Here is a 20,128-nt window from a genome sequence, read left to right as displayed (position 1 = left end):
CCAGTAGAAGGTGTCCCTGCCCATTGCAGAGGGTTGGAACTTTGGAACTAGATGATCTTTTAGATCCCTTGCAACCCAAACCACTCTATGATTCTATGAAGGTCTAGAAAATCAAATTCTACAGCACTACTATAAGAGTTTCCCAAGTGGTCCAGATTCATGCTTTAGGGATGCAAGATGTAACACAAGTAGACAGTAAGCTGTATTTTAACATCCTTCGCAGACTATGCTTCTGCCTCTTGCCCACTTGCACATCGACAAGATTTTTGGTGTTGCTGTAAGCAGTAAAGTTTTTATCTCCAAAAACCAGAGATTTTACTAAACACATTCTTGTCTTAACTAAACCTTGATAAAGGAGCAAAGATAACAGCATTATTTTTATAATTTTTAAAGTAAAAAAGTACATTGAGCAATAAGCCTGTCAAATGAGCAAAGGACTGTTTTTCAAGCCAATGTGCAGGAGGTATGCTAAAGGGAACAATTTTTTCCTGTGCTTGAGTAACAGACACTAATAACAGATGCAGAGATAAGCAGGCTTCTCAACACTGTTTTATACAACAAAGTCCCATAAAACCTCAAAGATTCCCTTTTTGCATGCTGCAATATAGTTTCCCCAGCATTGCAACAGGGTGAGTGATGACTTAATTTCTAACAACAAAGATTTATAAAATGCAAGAAAAGCACTTAATAAACATTACACAAAGTGGTGCTTTGGAGGGGAATATTTCAAATAAGTTCATTCACAAAAAAAGATGCAAAGAAATTATGATGGAAGACTGTATATACATCAAAAATAACATAAAGAAATGCTAGAAAACTATGCTGCAGTAGTGGCCTATAAAAAAGTACATTATGGAAGAAGTGCAATAGGTGTCTAAGGTTGAGAAAGGACAAAGAATGATGGAGGAATTAAGGATTGTCTAGAAGTAGCATGACACTACAGATATCAAAGTGCATCACATCCATGATATCGTAATTTTTATCCTTCGTGTGTCTCATTTTGTTACACAAATCTTTTTTTGAATTGCATACAAAACAATCAGTGTATCTGTAACCTCCAAGGAATAGTATTTCTCCTACCTTTGAAGTCCATCATAAGTCACAGTCTCAATGTAATCAAACCGACTGTCAACCCAGTAAAGTCTCTTCATCACAATATCCAGAGTTATTCCAGCAGGCCAGCCTAATTTTGTTTTTATCAAATCCTGACGGTTTGTGCCATCCATGAAGGCCCTTTCCACCTTAGGATCACCAGACAGACTATCCCAGTCTGAGAAAAATAAGTAACTATAAAGAAAAAAAGAAGTTTCCTTGAGATTTAAAAAAAACTCCAAACCTACCTTTTACATGGAATTTGCAAAAGGGAAGCACCCTTTCGGGGCAGAGCTTGATTCACTGCTGGCATGCTATGAGAACACACTTTATACCTCCTGCCCAAGAAGCAATCTGCATTTTCTTTTATATAATTAATCTAGAAAGAAACCTGCTTTCACCCAGAAGACCTCAGAAATACTGAGTTTCCCTAGTTAAAAATAGACTTAAGTGTACTGGCAGAAATAAACCAGTGACAAAGAGACGCATCATGCAAGCAGCATCCACCACTACAGGTTGCATGAAATCCTCTTCCCATTCTCTGAGGATCCAATTTTTTGTGGCTCACATACATTTTTAAAGCCTGTTGGGCTGGGAGGTACTAGCTTCCCTGGCTACACTCCAACACTTTTATTTCAAATAGTAGTATCACAACAGATATCTTTCAGTACAACTTCAACTCTTCTGCAGGCCAGTTCCACTGTTCCTCTGTTTTCAGAGCTACTCATGTACATACAACTCCAGCCATAAAACAAATTCCACAGACAAAAGCAGTGTCAGCCCTCCTATAACAATTTAAGGTGTAAAATAGATTACAACAGAATGCAAACAGTTAAAACATATCTAAAATAAATTTTAGAACCCCAGGTATCTCTTAGTTTTCTCCTTTTGCATGGGAATAAAGAAATTTCTGACAGCTCTGACCATTACCTGACATGTATCACTTACCCAACTGATGGATCCAGTGCTATTCCTCTAGGATTTCCAAGATTTTCAGCAATAAGTGTCACACGGTTTGTTCCATCCAAGTTAACCATATCTATTCTGTTCACACTGGTCTCGACCACATATAGTTTATTGGTAACCCAATCCACTGCTAGATTTTCAGGTGTGTCAACTGAAACATTTAAAACTTCTTGGAAATCAGAGCCATCAATATTAATAGAAAAAACCTGAAAACAATACAAATATTGTCAGGGCCCACATGATGTTTTGTTAGTCACAACACACATGGCACTTGTCCTCTGTTACCACACTGAGCACAGATCCACAACTGGCCACTAGACAGAACCAAGTTGCCCACTAAGCTACTACTTAGCTTAGGGTTTTTTTACAAAACTTCAGAAAACAATGCAAAAACCACAGGGATTTTGCCTTCAACTACTGTTTCTGCAAAATGGACAAGGTAACATACTAAAACAGCCTTGTGCAAAAACATGCACCAAAACAGACAAGGAAAGCATATCTGCTTTTCTGAAATCTAGCAATTATCATTAATTGAAAACAAACGAACAGCTTTAGCAAAGCTCTCATTAGTGACTAGAACAAGAGGGGGAGCTCTTACTGCACCAACCACACTAAGGGGAAATTGCTGAGTGAAGAAAGGGATCCTCTCCATCCTGACAGAAAGGAGAAAGCTCAGTATTGTCTCTGGTCTTCTTTAAGGCTAATTTTAAACAGCATCATGCTTAGGAAGAAATAGTTTTGTTATCTTACAGGCAAGCTAAGAGGTACCTGAAGCAAACAGCATTAGCACAGTAATTTCATATGTACAGTTGTGATTATAACAATGGGTAATATGAAAAGCTAGGAATCATCCCTTTTGGAACAACAGCATGAGGTTTAGAATGTATTTAAATTAAAATACAGATTACCACTAGGAAATATAAGCAAGAAAATTAACAGATGAAATAGTTGTATCATTTTAAATATTCTTCATGTCCAAGTAACAGTAATCAAGCAAATCTTCTGTCTATTCTGTTCTTTGGAAACCTTGCTCATGGAAGACCTTATGGGCATTAAGTTGTCAGACAGTACACTAAATGAGATAAAGATGACACAGAACACAACCTACAATTTTCTAGTTTAGTCTTTATCTTAATCTTAAAAACAAAAGGGACAACCAAAACATATCCTCTAATTCTATTTTAATTTTAAAATATCAGGTGGAAATATTCACTACGTAAGAACATTCTTAATGTCACTGTTTTAATCTGGGTATTAGAGCTGGGACTTAATTAGATTAATTAATTAATTAGGATTTAACTGTATTGGGACAGATAAAAAGGTAGTTCTGGACATCTGGGGTTTGCAATGAAAAAAACCTTATTATCATCTGTTTATACATTTTACATAGCATAAATCTTTGGTCTCATCAAAGTTAAGATTTGACCCTGACTTGCTTCAACCATTGTCAATGCAATTGCAGTAATGGGAACCCACAGCAGTGAAAATAAGAAGAGTGAACAAGTCAAAAATTGCTCACACAGATCCCATCCTACTTGATAACCACGCAGTATGCTTCCCAACAGAAGCAACATGGCACTGTAGTAGAAACTACAGTTTATTTGTAGGTTCAGAATAAGGACAGTGACACCAAATTGATCCAGCAGTGGTGTCAGAAGGCAGGCCATGGACTCTCCTCCACTCTGCACGACAATCAACATAATGGTGAAGATTGTGGAGTTTTAGTGAAACAAAACCAGTAGAGGTTAAATGCTAAGTTATGCACACAGAAAAAGAACAAGGTAAAGTCCAACTTTCACAAGGATCTCCAGACTGCTTTTTAAAATTACTCTGGTTTACAGTATCTTGAAGCTAAAATATCTACTTTTAAAAAAAAATAAAAAAAATAAAGGTAACAGAATATTGGCTCATTACGCAAAATACTGTCAATATTTGTTATCCCAGCTAATTATAGTGCCATTTGAAGTATATGAAGACATCTGATCTTTATCAACTTGGAAGGAACACAGCTTTTACATTTTAAATGATCATGTTTCAAAAAATTACCAAGAAAAAATTGTTCACTTCTGAAAGAATGTCTACTATTTCTTTTAATTAGTTTTTTGGACTCCATCTCGAGCAAAATTCAGAGTTGCTCAAGACATTCCCATATAATAGGATTCTTTGTTTAATATGTCACATGTAATAGTATAGCTTGAAAAATGCAGTCATTAACATAAAACTTTTCAAGGAGCTTTTTTTTAGAAAACAAAAATACGGCCATTTTCTGCTCTCAAAAATGAAGGCCTATCAACACATTCTGCCTCTTGCAGTTTTCTACTTCCACATACAGAACACTATATTCTTCTTGAAATGTCTACCTACCTTATCTTGTACTGTATCAGTCCAAAAGATTCTGTGCAGGTAAAAGTGAAAGTCCACTCCAACTGCAACCCCACGATTCTGTGACTGCACCAAAGTACGAAAACTTCTGCCATGAAGATCTCCAATCAGTAAATCACGGCCATTGGAAAAAATAATTGATGCAACACCAGCTGAAAGCAGGGGTAACAAATGTATGACTACTCTGCAAGCAAGCTATTTTGAAAAGGGACATTGAAATATACACACGCTGGTTCCTACACACTGGACACAAAGGTTTTAATACATGCTTAGACTACAGTCTGTATAAATGTTTCTATATGAGTACTAACTTGTTTTGATATGCCTTTGGTTTCTAGACTTGGAGCAAAGCAGGCAGGAGTACTTAAAAGTATTTCAAGTATTTAAAGCCCTACCAGGTAAAACTTTTACAAAACTCCCATGCATCTAAACTCTACAAGACTATTACTACTTTTCTATTCCTTTGCTTCAGCTCCTTTAATCGAAGTACAAACTTTAAGATTTTCCTGCCCCACGAGATTCAGATATTCCTTGATTCTAGCAGGCAGACCATGTTTCTTAGCTTTCCATGTACTGCTCTATCCTAGCCACCTCCTTAATTCTCTCATCAGAAAATCTTTGCTGTATCTTACAACAGAAAAGAGATTCCAGAAGGTCTCGTGACAGAAATTTCATGTTCAAAGCAGATGCCTGTTGAAAGACTTGGTGTAAGTCTGAGAAGAATATACTTCAGGGAAACCGAGTTAGAGCAGGCATGAAATTACTCCATTAATAAGATAGAAAATCAATACTTTACAAACAACTCACTGGCTGAAAAGTCACACTAATTTGAATAGAAAGCTTCTTGTGAAAGATACAGACTTTTTCTGGAAACAGGGCAATCTTTCCCTTAATACAGTCAGGAATATTTCATTAGCTAAAAAAAATCCCAATTTCTTGAAAACAAACTTAGAAAACTGCAAGATGATGACTGCTCTTCAGGCATGGCTTCCTTCTTTCTGAAGAAAGAAGGAAGGGGAAGGGAACTAGGCAGCTCATGCTTTTCTAAGAAGAAAGACTGCTGATCAGCTATGCCAAGCAGGAACTCCAATTCCCACTGAGCTCCTACGGGCAGTAACACCTGCCTCACACAGAAGTGCATTAGGCCATGTCTCCACAGAGAAGGGCTTCCTATGGCCTGCTTCCAGAACAGAGCAGGAGGTGAAAAACTGGGAGCAGTTGCCTACAGTTGACAAGGAACCACATTCTGTGTGAGGCAAGCATTCCAACAGAGTTCAGACTCTGGGACACTAGAAGCTCACAGACAAGTGTCTGAGCTCACCATTCAGCAAAGCCATCATGTCACAATCCTTCTAGAAAAAGTGAGGCTTCCTGATTTCTTGTTCTCACCAAGTTCCACAGACAGCAAGTAAGGAAACTGCCATCCACAGGAGCATGATTTCATCTATTAAGGAAGGCTCTGGCAATGACCTCCCAAATCTGTGGAAGTCAGGAATTATGAGAAAGCACTGGAGCCCAGAAGAAATTCACTGTTTGAGGAGAAGCAGCCCTGATGAGGCAGTGAGCTCCATCAGCCTATATGTGCCAGCAGATGCACAGTCTCTTGATCTTTGCTGATGTTTTGAATGCTGGCCTAACCTGAAGTCCTTAAGGCCAGAGTCAAGTTAAAATCACAGTTGTACAGCACAGGCATGCAAACTGCCCCATTTTATCTGGCTCTATTATTCCAACAACTGTAAGAGACTTGTGCTGCTGCACACTAACCTGAAGTGTTAGCCCGACAATATCGATGATGCTCTAGGAAATAACCTTCCACACAGTGGCACTGGTGATGTCCCACACGATCTTCGCACAGCTGGTCACAAACACCCCACATTTTGCAGTCATCAAAATCTGTGAAGTGAGTAATGCATATTTAGAAACAAAGCTTTGTATAAAAGTGATGTCTGCCTGTTTTATATCTGTTTGCAATACTGTGGCATGGGAAAAGAGGTTTCATATGTTTTTTCCACAAATGTTTCCGTTTTCTTTTTCTGAATAACAAAACAATTGATGTTTGCTGCCAAGAAAACAACCCACACCCCATCCCCATCTTTCCACCAGCCAAAACCCCACACCTGTCAGGAGAAGAGGAAAAATCACTGGAAGGAGTGTCATAGTCTACTTTCCACAAAAAAGAATATGTCTATGCAGTACTCTTCCAGCACCAGATCTGAACATTGATGCACACAAACACTCACCTAGATTTAAGCCCACTCTAAAGGAAAGCCCTACCTCTATGTTAGTGAAGTACTCAATCTGTTCTGCTAAAAGGCAGTGTTTATTAGCTCAGACTTGGTACCATGCTAACAGGTGTCCGACTTCCAATTAAAAGCTGGCTGCGCCCCAGAACCAGCCATCAAAAAGTACAAAGAGGTTCACTCCGGCATGCAAAATACCATCTAGGTAGCTAAGACAACCCAGCAAGTTCTCACAGATATGCCCTACAAGGAATTTTCAGGGTTGCTCCAGAATCTTTAATTTCAAAGTTGTGAAATATGTAACTAGTCATCTTTTACAAACAGAGATTTTTAAAGTTCTGATTTTCTCTTAAAAAAAAAAAAAGGCCCCAAACCATCAGATCTGAACACTTTCTGGTTTTTCAGCCTATCTGCAGCTATTTAAAACCCAGGAGATTTCTGATACCACTAATACATGGTTTTGACATCACAAGTTTGACCACTTTCACATGAAAATCTGAGTAGAATCAGAACATTACACTGCTAGAAATTGGTGATTCTACTGTTAAGCCAATAAAGTTGAAAATGAGATCTCAAATATTCTTCCTACCGGAAATTCTGTTGTCAAACATTTATTAACACATAAGTGAAATTGAAATATTTCCTAGGTAGCACATTTTTGTACTGAAAAAACCTTCTCAGAGGTTTTCTAGCTTCCATGTGTGCTAAAAACCTTCACTGTATAGTGAGTCAGAAACAAAAGAAGACAAATTGAAAACATTCTGGTTTCAAAAAGTAATACAAACATTCTGGTTTCAAAAAGTAATACATTCTGATAATACTATAGTTTTATTCTTCCGGCCTTAAACCAAGAGCATTGATTCAAACTAAGATCTGGAATTATACACTACTGACTGGGAGCCACTCCTCCATGACAAGTTTTGCTCCCACTAAAGATATATGCCTAGATCTTGGCAAACCAAAACACATTCACTCAGACTTACAAGCCAGAATGAGATAGCTAGGTCTACAAGGCAGTGAAAGAACAATAGAAGACTCACTGAGAATGCACCAGGCGTGCAAGTGTCCTTTATGTATTTCCCAAATACAGTCCTAAGTCACACAGTATTCCAAAAAGACTCATTAGAGGCTGATCACCCTGGAATACTTTTACTAGCAGAAACACCATAGCTTGGGTTGAAAACCCGTAACAGATATTTATCCAGTTTCTTTTATTAGGCAGGACTAATTTTTATGATTCTGAAGTTACTCTATTTCCAGTTACCAAGATAAATTATTTGTACTACCATGAGTTTGTTCTAACAAGTTATAGCAGCTACAGAATAGAAATGCAACACCAATATACCTGTTCCCTTTACATTCTTGCAAGTATTCTTCATTCTCATGTAAATAATTCATATATTGAAATCCTATAGGTGATACAGCCATTCCATAGTGCAAATACAAAACACCCTTTTCATTTTTAAAGTACAACATTCTACTGTTTTTATATACAGCCAGTTTCAGAACACATCAAACACTTCAATATCTATAACAGCTTTTACAGGCATACAACACCACACATCCCTGGAGCAGAAATAAACTCCTCCCATGTAACCACTAAAAGACCTGTAAAAAAATTGATAATAAAACAGCTATCCAAGAGTAAATATTTTTAAACATAATTATGCTCTGATTATGTCTTTAATGGTCTCACAAGAAGACATCTTTAGGATATCTCTCTAGCTTGTTTCTGTGTTACCATGCTGTCCCTGTACTTCCTAGATTTTTATTCTTTTGCTGACTCTTTTTTGCCATACACCCATTTGGAACTTACTTCCTGGAATCCAACCTTTCCCAATGAAATGTGAGAAGGTACTAGGTATCTAGTAGGTATCACTGTACTTCACTTACCAATACAAGTACGACTGTCATTGTTACTTATTGTATATCCTGCAGGGCAATAACACATCCCTCCTGATGGAGAAGAATGACAGCGATACTGGCAACTCAGAGCAGCACAGTGTGATATGTCTGGAAAGGAAATAAAAAAGTTCAGAAATACAATTACACATATTACCAGTAGAACAGCTTTTTGGCTAACATTTACAAAGCTACTGTCTTTTCTATGCAGGATCTATAATTTCAGGAACAGCTTCTTAAAACATACCTGCACAAAAAAGTATGTTTCAAATTCCATGAAATCACAAATACATACAGGCAGCAAAGGAAATGGAAGACAGAACATAAACTATTATGTATAACAGGTTTTCAGAACAGAGCTGAAGGACAAGCATCAGTCTTATATGAACCATCACTGGTAAGCGCCACGTAAAAAAGCTGCACAAGAGGAAGCCACCTGCAGTGCACCATACCTTTCCCTGGTTCCACCAAACCTACTTGTGAACAACACATCCTCAAGCTCTATCTAATGGCGTATAACCTCAACATTTACTCTTCAGTGTAGAAAAAAACTCTACTATATTATATTATGAAGAGTATATTATAACTCCAACATACTAGAGTATATTGTTTGGGTTATCTTTATTCTTTTTTTCCCTCTTTTTTTTCACCACTTCTCCCTTTCCTTTTACTACTACTCAATATGAAGTTCAGTGATAGGTGATAAAATTATGATGGTCAAGCGCTTGCTGACTTGCACCTCCTTCCTTTTCCTCAGTTTCTTCTGTTAAATGCTTTCCTTTGCAGCTGATATCTGATGTTACTACTAAACAACTCAGCAAACAAGAGGTACTTTTTACAGTGAAATGTAATTTCCTATTTTTTTTCTGCCCTTCTATTCCAAAAGGTAGGATTTTATTAATAGGAATTTTCCTCTTCCTGGACATTAAAAATGTAAAATACCATGGTCCTGATTCTCAGAAGGAATCAATGTTCATAAGGGTGAAAATAACAGGAACAGGCATGCTCATTGCCACCAACAGAGAAAACCAAGCATACAACTAAATGGAGAACGAGATATCCCAGGTGAAATGCAAAAATTACTTAGCCAAGGCTCGGGATAGAATTCAGTCCTGTGTTCTGACCAGTATACAACATTTCTCTTTACTTTTAAAAAGTGAAAACCACAGATACTTAAACAAAAATTTTCTATATAGCACACCTTTTCCTCCCTTCTTGAACACATTTTAGGATATGGGGAGTGAGATAAAAATCATTATTTGTGAAATTTCATATACAGATTTACAAAAGGAATGGTCTGTTCACAGCATACATGCCTCTTTCAGACCATCCAGTCAAAAGAGTATCAACAAAAATAGTGAGATTCCAAAATTTCAGCATCGTTTAGGGAAGAAAACGTGAGTGTAAAAAGATGTCAATGCTGATGTTTCTGCTATTCTGTGTATGCTTTTGATTCTAATACATACTGCAGTGCCTTCCTGCGGTGATGTTAGTTTCATCTTCTCCTGCAGGACAGTCTGCGACACCATCACACACTTTCCCAATTGGAATGCACTGTCCTGACCCAGGGCAGGCCCACTCTCCTGGGTAGCATTCATGGTGACCACTTTCTATGGAAAAAAAAGAATAACTGAAAAATATGTTTCAAATAATACTTGGAATTTCTTCCCAAACAGCTTCCAAAGCATTTCTATCCTTCATTATTCAGCTTCTGGTTCTTGCACAGAGCTGGGAAAGACTATAAAAGAAACAGCATCTATACTTTCTTGTTATGCTTTCTTTTACATTCTAAGTACAATGCAAACTGGTGCACCAGAAATGGACCTATATCTTTGTGGTTTCAAAACACACACAGGCTGTCTGGATAAAGAGAATAATGCTCATTGTAGAAAAGGCCAATGAAAGAAAAAAAAAGCCCATGTTTTCATTCATTAAAATTTCTGTTTCTTGCATGACAAATCTTGGCAGGAACTGAGTTATTTTCATTTTCAACCAGGAACTTCACATCTCTTAACAGATGACATAAAAATCTCCACAGGAACAAAAAAAACCACAAAAGATGTAAGAGAAAATGCAAAAGAAAAATAGATGTTGCTATATGCTAACTTATTTTGCAGCATACTTACTATCACAACAACTCAATAACTCTCATACATACAATAAAAACCCAGAACAAAACCCAGAAAATGGTAAATATGGAATTTTAAGGTTTTTCCCAGAATTAAAATGGATTCAGAACAACTTGATTGATCAAAACCTCATAGAAGTACTTAGTGAGATCTTCCTCTGAAAATGTCATCATTAGAAGTTAGCATTATTACATACCACATCCTCTTTCATCTTCATTATCTTCACAATCATCATCTCCATCACATATCCAGCTCTGATGAATGCAACGGCCACTTGGGCAGGTGAAGAAGTTGCCTCTGCAAGTTGCATAAGCTATGGAAAGGAACATGAGAAAATCAAATTACTCTAAGTGACTAAAAGGTTAGAAATAGCAATATTATGTCATAGAACAGTGAGTATCTTTTGATGGCTGCATAGCTAAGCAGCCTACTTCCTGCCATCTGCTTGAAACAGTTCTTAGTAAAACAGTTAAAGAGAGTAAAAAACCAAAAATCATACTGCAAGAGTTTTCATCACTCCTATCTCCGCAGTCGTCATCATGGTCACAAATAAAGGCTCGTGGAATACATTCTCCATTAGCACACTGAAACTGTGTACTGCTGCATCCATGCGCTGAAAGAGATTTTCGCACAGACACACAAAAAATCTGTCAGAAAACATCAATCTTGAATTCTAGCAGAGGGTCTATAATGCATATCTATTTGGGATCCCTTTGCATATGGAACTTACTGCAGTTAGCTTCATCAGAAGAATCTCTGCAATCAACTCTGCCATCACATCGCTGGCTTGCATTGAAACATGCTCCATTTGCACACGACAACTGTTCACATCTTGGATAGTCTGCAATAAGAAATCCTTCAGTATTAGCAAGAATGTTAGACTACAGCTTATAATGAGTCATACATATGCAGTGTCAACAAAATATCTTGATCTATAGGAAAACAAAAAAGGAACACAACTTCCCATACTACTACTGACAAAATCTATTTACTGATTACTATTGACAAACTGTCTCCTCCAACAGATATTATGTTATTATTAGGTTATTATGTTATGTATATGCTTTTCATAGAGGCTACAAAGCCTTACAAGAAAAAAGGGGAAAAATAGATGCCCTCTGACACCCTGAAAAGATCTGCAGCCCAGTTTACAATATGATAGAAAACAATGCAACACTGGAGAGCAAGTAGTGAATGTTTATTTTACTTACTTGTTCCTCAGTTTTATACTTTATTGATCTTAAAAGTGCTTAGGTAGTAAAGAAGTCCCTGAAATTTACAGTTCTATGTCCTCTTAGGATGCTATGTATTTTCAAACTCAGAAACTTCAGTTTTACGGTTTTGTTCTAATTAAGCCAAGGATGTTAAACTTCCAAGGCTATGATCAACTTCAGCATCTTTGGTTTTTGTTACAAGTTTTCCCCTTCCTAAAACAAAAGATCCTGCAGAATGAGAGATTTTTCAGTTTCTGGCTGTTCTACTGCTGTAAATGATTTACAGACCAACACAAGGGATTATTTTAAACAACTTAGAAACAATCCTGTAAACACTTATGCATAAAGCAATCAGTGAGTTCAATGGAACTATCCAACAAATTAAGCATGTGCATGTGTTAAATTTCTCTCTACACACCTGATCCCAGAGCAATGCATTTGGGTATAAAACCATACAGCTATGCAAGAGCTGATAGATCAGAGAAGCTGATCATACTGTCTTTGTTCTAGGGGGCACGTGGAAAAAACACTAATGCTCTGTGAGTGTCCTAGAACTATGTAAAAACCAAGAGAAAGGATCTCTTTCGGGGACTTGGAAATGTTTTGTTTTTAACGGAACAGTGACGGATTGGAAAAAGCTGAAAAGTAAGGATAAGATTCTGAATTAAAAGGACAAGGCAAGTAGTTTGCATGTAAGAATACAGCTGTGTAAGAGGAAAGAAAGGAGATAGTATAAGACTGAACATGGGATTAGGAGAGAAAAGAGAAGGGACAGAAAAATATGAACACACTTCTTTCATCTTGCTTTCAATTGTGAAGAGCCTCCAACATGAACATTGTTTCCTTTATCTTTTCCTCCCAAGAGTGTTTAGATAATTACAGGAAACTGAAGAGATCTCTTCCTAGTGATCACAGTTCCTAGAAGATAATACGAGTTTTGTGCAAACAAGGGGAAATCCAGGTCCACTCATTCTGGTGATAAGAAAGAGAGGGAGCTCTTCTTTCTCTCCCCTTCTTCGTAGGCATCTCTTCTTCGTTGAAATACTATTCCACAAACTGTCTTCCCTGTGGCATGCCAGCACTTCAGTTGCAAAATATGAATAACTGGTAAAAACCAGCACAAATGACATATAAGGCACCTTGCTCATAGTAACCCAAACTATTTTGGGGTAACAGCTGGAAACACATTTAAATGGCATGTTTCAATGTACACATGTGGAAGATGCTTAAAAGTTATGTCACAGGAATTGTTAGGCCTACATTATTTTGCTCTCTAACACTTAAGTTCTGCACGTTGAAAATAAATCCATACAAAACCAGTAGGAGGAAACAGTTGCAACTTGCTTCAGTCCTGCAGCTGTTACATGTAATTTTCTTCCTTCTTGGACTATATCCCTTGTGATCTCTCCAGTTCTTAATCTTTGGTCACTTTCACACTGATCTCCACAGATTCATCCCAGACCTGGCTGCTCACTTCCTGACCACAATGGCTATTTAGTGTAGCACACAGGAGGCAGGAATTAACTGGTTAGGCAGTTACTAATGGTAACAACTCAACACAAAAATTAGAATAAAAATACAGAGTTTCTGGGTCTGCACTCAGCCCATCAGCCTCAAACAACACATCTTTAAAATATTTTCCCTTTATCTCTGATGGCCTCAGTGCAGTGCTTAGCTGCCAGCAATGTACAAGGAAGGTTACCCTGTCAGTCATAGCAAGCCAAAATGGCTGGGATTTTCAGTTTTCAGCTACAACGCTGAGGCATGAGAGAGAATTCTATCCTTAACTGAAAGAACCAAAGTATGTAGCACAGAAAAATGGGACCAGTATTGGCTGCTTACTCCCAAAATGTACTTGCTACCCCAAATAATCTGTGTTTCATTCTTCATTTCTAAAGTTTTAAAATGAAGGTATTTGCTAGCTGCTGATTACTAAAAAAGGTGGGGGGAAATTATATGTATGTGTATATATATATCCAAAGAAAACTTTAAAAACCATAATTTTATGAAATTAAAGCAGCTTCAATGAACTAATTATGTGACCTGCAGCTGAAACATTGTTCTGATGTTTATCTTAGCCTCTGCATGGGTAGTTTTCCCTTGCTGCTAATCCCATTAGCAGTAAAATGGACTAAGACTTTGAATTCCTTTGTTCTATTTTTTTTACGTGTGTAATTGCTGAGTTACTTCGTATCAGTGACATTGTGCATTTGACTATTTCTTAAATAATGTAACTTATTCAATAACAAAACTTTATCTTCTTTACAATCTAAATCTGCTTCCAGACAGATCAGTGAGCACAAGGCATAAGTAAACGGACATGCTTATTTGTATTTTGTTTTGCTTTGTGAAATAACAGAATCCATTCTAAATAGCTTTTTTCTTTAATTATTCATGGATGTTTCATTTCTATTTTTGAAACCTTTCAGTGTAAATTAAATAATGGGAAATTAATGACAAAGGAAAAGACCAAAATACTTATATTCCTCTTGTATTTGTTTGTATCAGATAGCATGGAAAAGGAAATGGATGAAATAGTGGAAAAATTAATATTAAAAGCAAGTATTTGAATCTGCTTCAAACCAGTATATTTTAAGACTTACATTAAGCCCTACTGTAGAGTTAAACATAATATCCCCAAATTATTAATTGTATCTTATGACTTCTGTTTTAAAGCTCTACACCTTGCAAAGACAGAGAGGAACTAAAATTAACCAGCCTGTCTGGAAGGGTCTTGTCATTAAATTCTCCTCAATTCTCTCGTCTTCAGCATCATCACATTTCTTTAAACTAGTCAAACACTCCTCCTTTCAATATTCAAAGTCACAGTCATTCTTCTGTCTTAGAAGGACTGTCAACACATATTCTAATAAACCAGAGTAGAGGTTGTTGAATGATATGAGGCAGTCCCTCCCCCTGGGGCTAAATATGCTGCCTTCACAACAGTCATGGGGCCTACTAGCTGATGAAGCACTGACTGGGTTACCCACACAGCAGTAAAGCACTACTGTTAAGATATCTAGAGGCCCCTTTCCAAACTGCCTTTTTCATTTACTTAGTTGAGAATGTTAAAACATGAAATAAAATGAGCACTTCCATGTTCAAATATCACAGCAGCTTCTAGGCTGAATAAAAGAATTGTGAGTATTGTCTTCAGGACTCAACTTCCACTGTGCACAGGTTCACTGCATTATGATGACCACACCATTTTATCCAGCTGTTCTACACTGCCTTCAGTAACTACTGACAGAGTGCTCTCAGAGGTTCTGAGCAGTTCCTCTTTTTTTAATTCATGAATAATGTATTTTTTTAACAAGTATCTTTTCTCCAGGGTTTTTCTATGTGTCATGGATTTCCTAAATTAAGTTACCAATCTCTTTCCTTTCTCCAAACTGTAAGAGAAAAAAAAGCCAAGCTACAGAAGATACTCTTCCAGCAATGGTATGGGATACTTTGGATCCTGGCTTTTATCCATTTGTTTTGGTGACCTTAGAACTGGCTGCAGGTCTATCTCATGGAAAAGTTCCAAGCTGGCTGTCTAAGCAACCTTCTATTCCAGAGTACCATTACCAAATAGTTCTAAATCACCTTTCACTCTACAGACTGTACATTTTAGCCACTTGTAAGTCAGGGATAAAATACACTAGCAGCTGGCTGACCATGTAATATGCTGGTTTTCTTTTACAGAGCATGTGCATATGCCCTTTTTTCTCTTAGCACAGCCATTAACGTTTTCTTGCTTGTTTCTTTACCCATGACACTTGGCATCCTAACTTCTTCCCCCACTGTCCACCCCAAGTCTGGTTCTGAGTGAAGTTTACAGTTGTCTTTTTCCCAAAGGCACACTAAGTTCCAACAGCTGGAATACCAGCTCATATGCTATGTGTCACTCGTGACATGTAAAGCTTTCCCTTAATACTAACAATGAACAGGCATGCTGTTACATACTGTTGTATAAGGCAAAAACATCTCTGAAAAATCTGGCCTCTATTCTGTAGCCAGCTGTCCTTTCCATCAGTATTCAACCTAGGCCAGGATCTAGGGAGGCTGTCACCAGTCAGTCGGGCAGCCTAAACTCTGTGGAAATCAGGCTGAAGAAAACCTATTTGTCCATCTTCATTTTGTTGGCACAATATAAACAGCTTGTCTGAATACAATGCCATCCAGTGTTGCTTCATCTCCACAAGAAATTGCAGTCTAGAATCCAAATGTTTTTGAAAGGGTCAAAGTCACTCAAAGAGGTGATTTGGGCTCAAATTCTGCTTTTCTATACAAGTTATACTTATCACTGATTTCATAAGAAGCATGCAAAAAGGATATGAAAAAAAATGGGCAAAGTTAGGTCTGAGACTCCCTAGACTTTAAGCCATTTTAACATGGCTGGTTTTTTCCAATACAATATTCATTATCCTTCAGATGATGACAGACAAGAAGCCCTGGTCCTATGGCAGCAGTTTGCATTTGAGTTTGCCAATAATGGATCTGTATCAGAACATCAGTTCTAATACACAAAAGAATCTGAAATGAAACTCTCATAACAAGCAGCATATTGTGGTCATCCTGTCCATCAACAAGCTCTTTAATCTTACAAATTTAATAAAATGCCACAGAGAGATGAGACGAAACTAGATCTAGTGCTAAGAGTTAAGACTCACGGCAGACTCTTTCATCTGTTCCATCAGTGCAGTCCTTCACTCGATCGCACCAGTATGCACTCGGGATACACTGTCCATTTGAACATGTGAACTGCTGACTTGAGCATGTCCTTCCCGCTGCAAGAAACAGGCACTCAATCAATCTTTCCCATCAACCAAGATTTTTAATGCAGAACAATATTATCCCTTCTTCCTCTTTAACTACTCCATCCTTCTCACAAATGTTAGCACAAGACTTTCTTCCCCTGTACTTCTGTGTACTCAAGGAGATTAAAGAGCACTTGACAAACACATGGCAGATAACATAGTTCTATAAGGCCTTCTGTAGCCTGCAAGGTCACTGCTTTTCTCCACTGAAGGGGTTGACCTCTAGGTTAAAAATTACCTCACTATAATTGTTCTGGCTAAAAGATTAAGTTACTAATTCTCACTGGTTTAAAGTTTTCTCTATTATTCTACTTTCTACATCAAAATCACCCAGTAACTCCATTATTTGGTCAACTAGAATGCCATGATGTAAACACATCAGAACTAGATGTAAAGAACTGTCAGGTTTATTTGACATTCCTAACTACTAGAGGATGAAGAATAATTTTATCTCTTCTCATGACAGCTGTGTCAATAAAAAGCAACCACATAAAACTGTGCAATTCCACATTGATTTTACTACAGCTAAATTCAGTTCTCTGTTCTAGGGAAATTAACTGAATCTCAAAAGATACAGCTGAAGGGCAAAATTACTGTTAACTTTTCCTCCCTTCTGCCACCCGCACATTTGTTTCTTTCAAACTCATGCTGTATCTCATCACCATCCCAGTCTATACATTGGCATCAAGTCTGCTGGTTTACAGGGGCTCTCTATTCCTCCTTCTGTCAACAGTGTTTCCAAAGCAAGATCAACTACTGGGATACTGGTGTCATGAGTTAAAACATGAGTAAGACAGTAATGTAAAACAAATATGTTTTAATTCTGCATGTGTGACTCCCAGAACTGTCAGCCATTCTCCTCAGGAAAAATGTTTAATGTTTCAGGAACAAAAAACTCTTCCAGGGTTCCCAAGCAAAAAGATGAAGTCCCTTCAGAAGAATAAGGACAAATACCAGGAAATGGCTCCAAAACAGCAGCAGTGCCATTCTATAGTTACTAACACTCAAGATTAACCAGTATATGGAAAATTATGTTACAGTGACCCAGTTCAAAAATCAACTCAGAGCTGTTGCTCATTTTGCATTTTGTATTTACAGTTATCTTAGTTAAAACATAACCAGCAGTTGCACTGCACCTTCTCAGAGGAAGAAGGGAACAAAAAGCAGTTAACTTTAGTTCCATTTTTTCCATTCAGTGGGAACACGTATTAAGAGATAAAAGCGAAAACCAAGTCTGTGAGCAAAATCCTTCCAAAACTCATACCTGTGAACCTCCTCAGAATCAAGGGGGTTAGGGTGTAGCTCCAGAGCTGTTCAGTTTAAAAAAGTTATCAAAAAATTATACATAGAATCAAAAGGAACATAAATTAATCTTATCCTCATCACTTAAAGTAACTCCTAATACTAGAAGCAGCAGGAAAAAAGTTCCTTAGAACACTACACTTGTTCTTCCTATCTTATGCAAGAACACAGAAAATGTAATTTGGTGTGATAATCACCTCAGTCCACTGTCCATCACGTACTTAACTGTATGCAGTCCTTAAACTGCTTAGTTACAAAACTCAAAAATCAGAGTAACATATTTTATTATTATCAGTATTTATCTTGCTATCAATACTGAAAAAAGAAAGAGCCTAGGGCTATGGCAGTTAGGCTGCTAAATTTCTTTGTTCTACAACATATAAATAATATTAAACACTAGTTTAAAACATAAGTTCACTTGTGAATAATATACTGTATAGCATAATAAATTGAAATACTAATACAAATTACTTCCTAAATTTAAGCTGTCCAAATCATAACGAAAGACTCGACTCTCACCCCATACCAGGACTTTTTATATTCTTCCTATCTGAATATGAGGTAGAACAACTCTGTTTATTTTTAATAATAATACCAATAAATAGCATCACTTAAGATCGTACAAGAATCTTCATCAATGTTTACTTCAACTGACTGATATTTCCCCCTTTTTTAAATACATACTGATTTCTGATTTTTTGGAACTACTAAATCTCATATCAACTATAAAACTAATATAGCTGTATATTTTTCTCATTCTTTTCTTTTTTTAATTAATTGAAACATTGGTAATTTTCAGATTTCAAGACCTAGAGATGTCTTTTTGCACACATCTTCTGTATTTTATCTATTTCAGATTATTTTATTTCTAGAAACTAAAGAGACTCTTCTAGCAAAAGCTGTACCTAAATCAGGCTTGTTTCTATATGTCCTCAATATGCTGGTATGTGAACTACCTTATTTCACAAAGCTGATATAACATTAGAACTGAAATACTTACGACATTGCTGATGCTCATCTGAGCCATCTTCACAGTCTTCCTCATCATCGCAAACCCATGAGTGTGGGATACATTCACCATCAGTGAGACATTGAAACTGATTTCCCTCACAGGTAGGTTGTGCTAGTGTAAGCAATGAAAAAAATCTATCATTTCACAGACATCTGGGAAAGCACTTTCAAAGAAAACGATTAAATAAGGCAAAAGAAGACTTAAGGTTCAAGTGTCAATTGGCTGTAATTTCCACTAAGGAGGCATTTGACAAACCAAAGAAAATGGACAGAGCAAGGAAGGCAAAGTGGGCCACCAGAAGGATGCTCAAAAGCAAAATTTAGATTAGCGAACCCCTGCATACAAATCTTCAGTTTTGTGCTCTCCCATGGAAACACAAGCTCCTCTTGAAGGCAGGTTACAGGAAAAGCTTAAGGCTCTGAATTGTCCTCTTATGGAACAGCCTGTTATACATGGAGTCACACTAGCTTCCCTAGTTTCACAGGGGTCTGTTCAATTGCTCTCAATCTACCTCAGATGCTCTATCCCTGGTGGAAAGGTCTTTCAAAACTAGCTCATGACTCTTCTCCATGAATTCATGAGATGAAAGTGAGGACCACGTCAGAACAACCTGAATGTTGTTGGCCCAGCTCCACTCTGTACTTTTCAAATAGCCAAACAACAAGGAGCTATTAGAGAGAAACATAATGTTTGAAACTGTGTTATTGCTGACTCTATCCCTAGTTAATATTCCTGGGAAGAATCACTAGTACAACACAGTCCAGTAGACAGGACTCTGGTCTTCACCATCTTTTTTTCTAAGGATTATGTTATTGCATTATTGCAAAGTCAACTAGAAACACTTGTGCTCATGGGATGATATGCAAGCAAAGCTACCAATGCAAACAAAGCACCAAGGGAGAAATGTAAATCGCTCTGTAGATTTAGAAGTACAAAATTACATTAGATGTAAAGTAATTAGAGGGATAAAACTGATCACGTGCTACAGACAATGCACCTCATGCATATTTCCTTTGATTCCTGTTGGAAGAACCAAAGAATAACACTGCAATATCATTTTAATCCTTAGGCCAGTTTCAAACATTTT

The 20,128-nt window shown here is 37.2% G+C and overlaps 1 protein-coding gene across 1 annotated transcript in view; it reads right to left on the bottom strand.

Annotated features, from left to right (window-relative positions):
* Nucleotides 1–20,128, bottom strand: part of LRP2 (LDL receptor related protein 2) — a 118,320-nt gene that overhangs the window by 78,013 nt on the left and 20,179 nt on the right. The window contains exons 3-13 of the mRNA XM_005152772.3: nt 19,030–19,152; nt 16,581–16,697; nt 11,442–11,552; nt 11,211–11,324; nt 10,908–11,024; nt 10,049–10,192; nt 8,574–8,693; nt 6,205–6,333; nt 4,423–4,592; nt 2,041–2,264; nt 1,081–1,287 (exon numbers count right to left, since the gene is read on the bottom strand). Of these exons, the coding sequence (XP_005152829.2) occupies nt 1,081–1,287; nt 2,041–2,264; nt 4,423–4,592; nt 6,205–6,333; nt 8,574–8,693; nt 10,049–10,192; nt 10,908–11,024; nt 11,211–11,324; nt 11,442–11,552; nt 16,581–16,697; nt 19,030–19,152 (1,576 nt within the window). The remainder of the gene's footprint in view (nt 1–1,080; nt 1,288–2,040; nt 2,265–4,422; nt 4,593–6,204; nt 6,334–8,573; nt 8,694–10,048; nt 10,193–10,907; nt 11,025–11,210; nt 11,325–11,441; nt 11,553–16,580; nt 16,698–19,029; nt 19,153–20,128) is intronic.

The sequence above is a fragment of the Melopsittacus undulatus genome, chromosome 8 (assembly GCF_012275295.1).
Source record: "Melopsittacus undulatus isolate bMelUnd1 chromosome 8, bMelUnd1.mat.Z, whole genome shotgun sequence".
Lineage (NCBI taxonomy): Eukaryota > Metazoa > Chordata > Aves > Psittaciformes > Psittaculidae > Melopsittacus > Melopsittacus undulatus.
The sequence above is the reverse complement of the archived record's forward strand: the minus strand, read 5'-3'. Positions and strand labels throughout refer to the sequence as shown.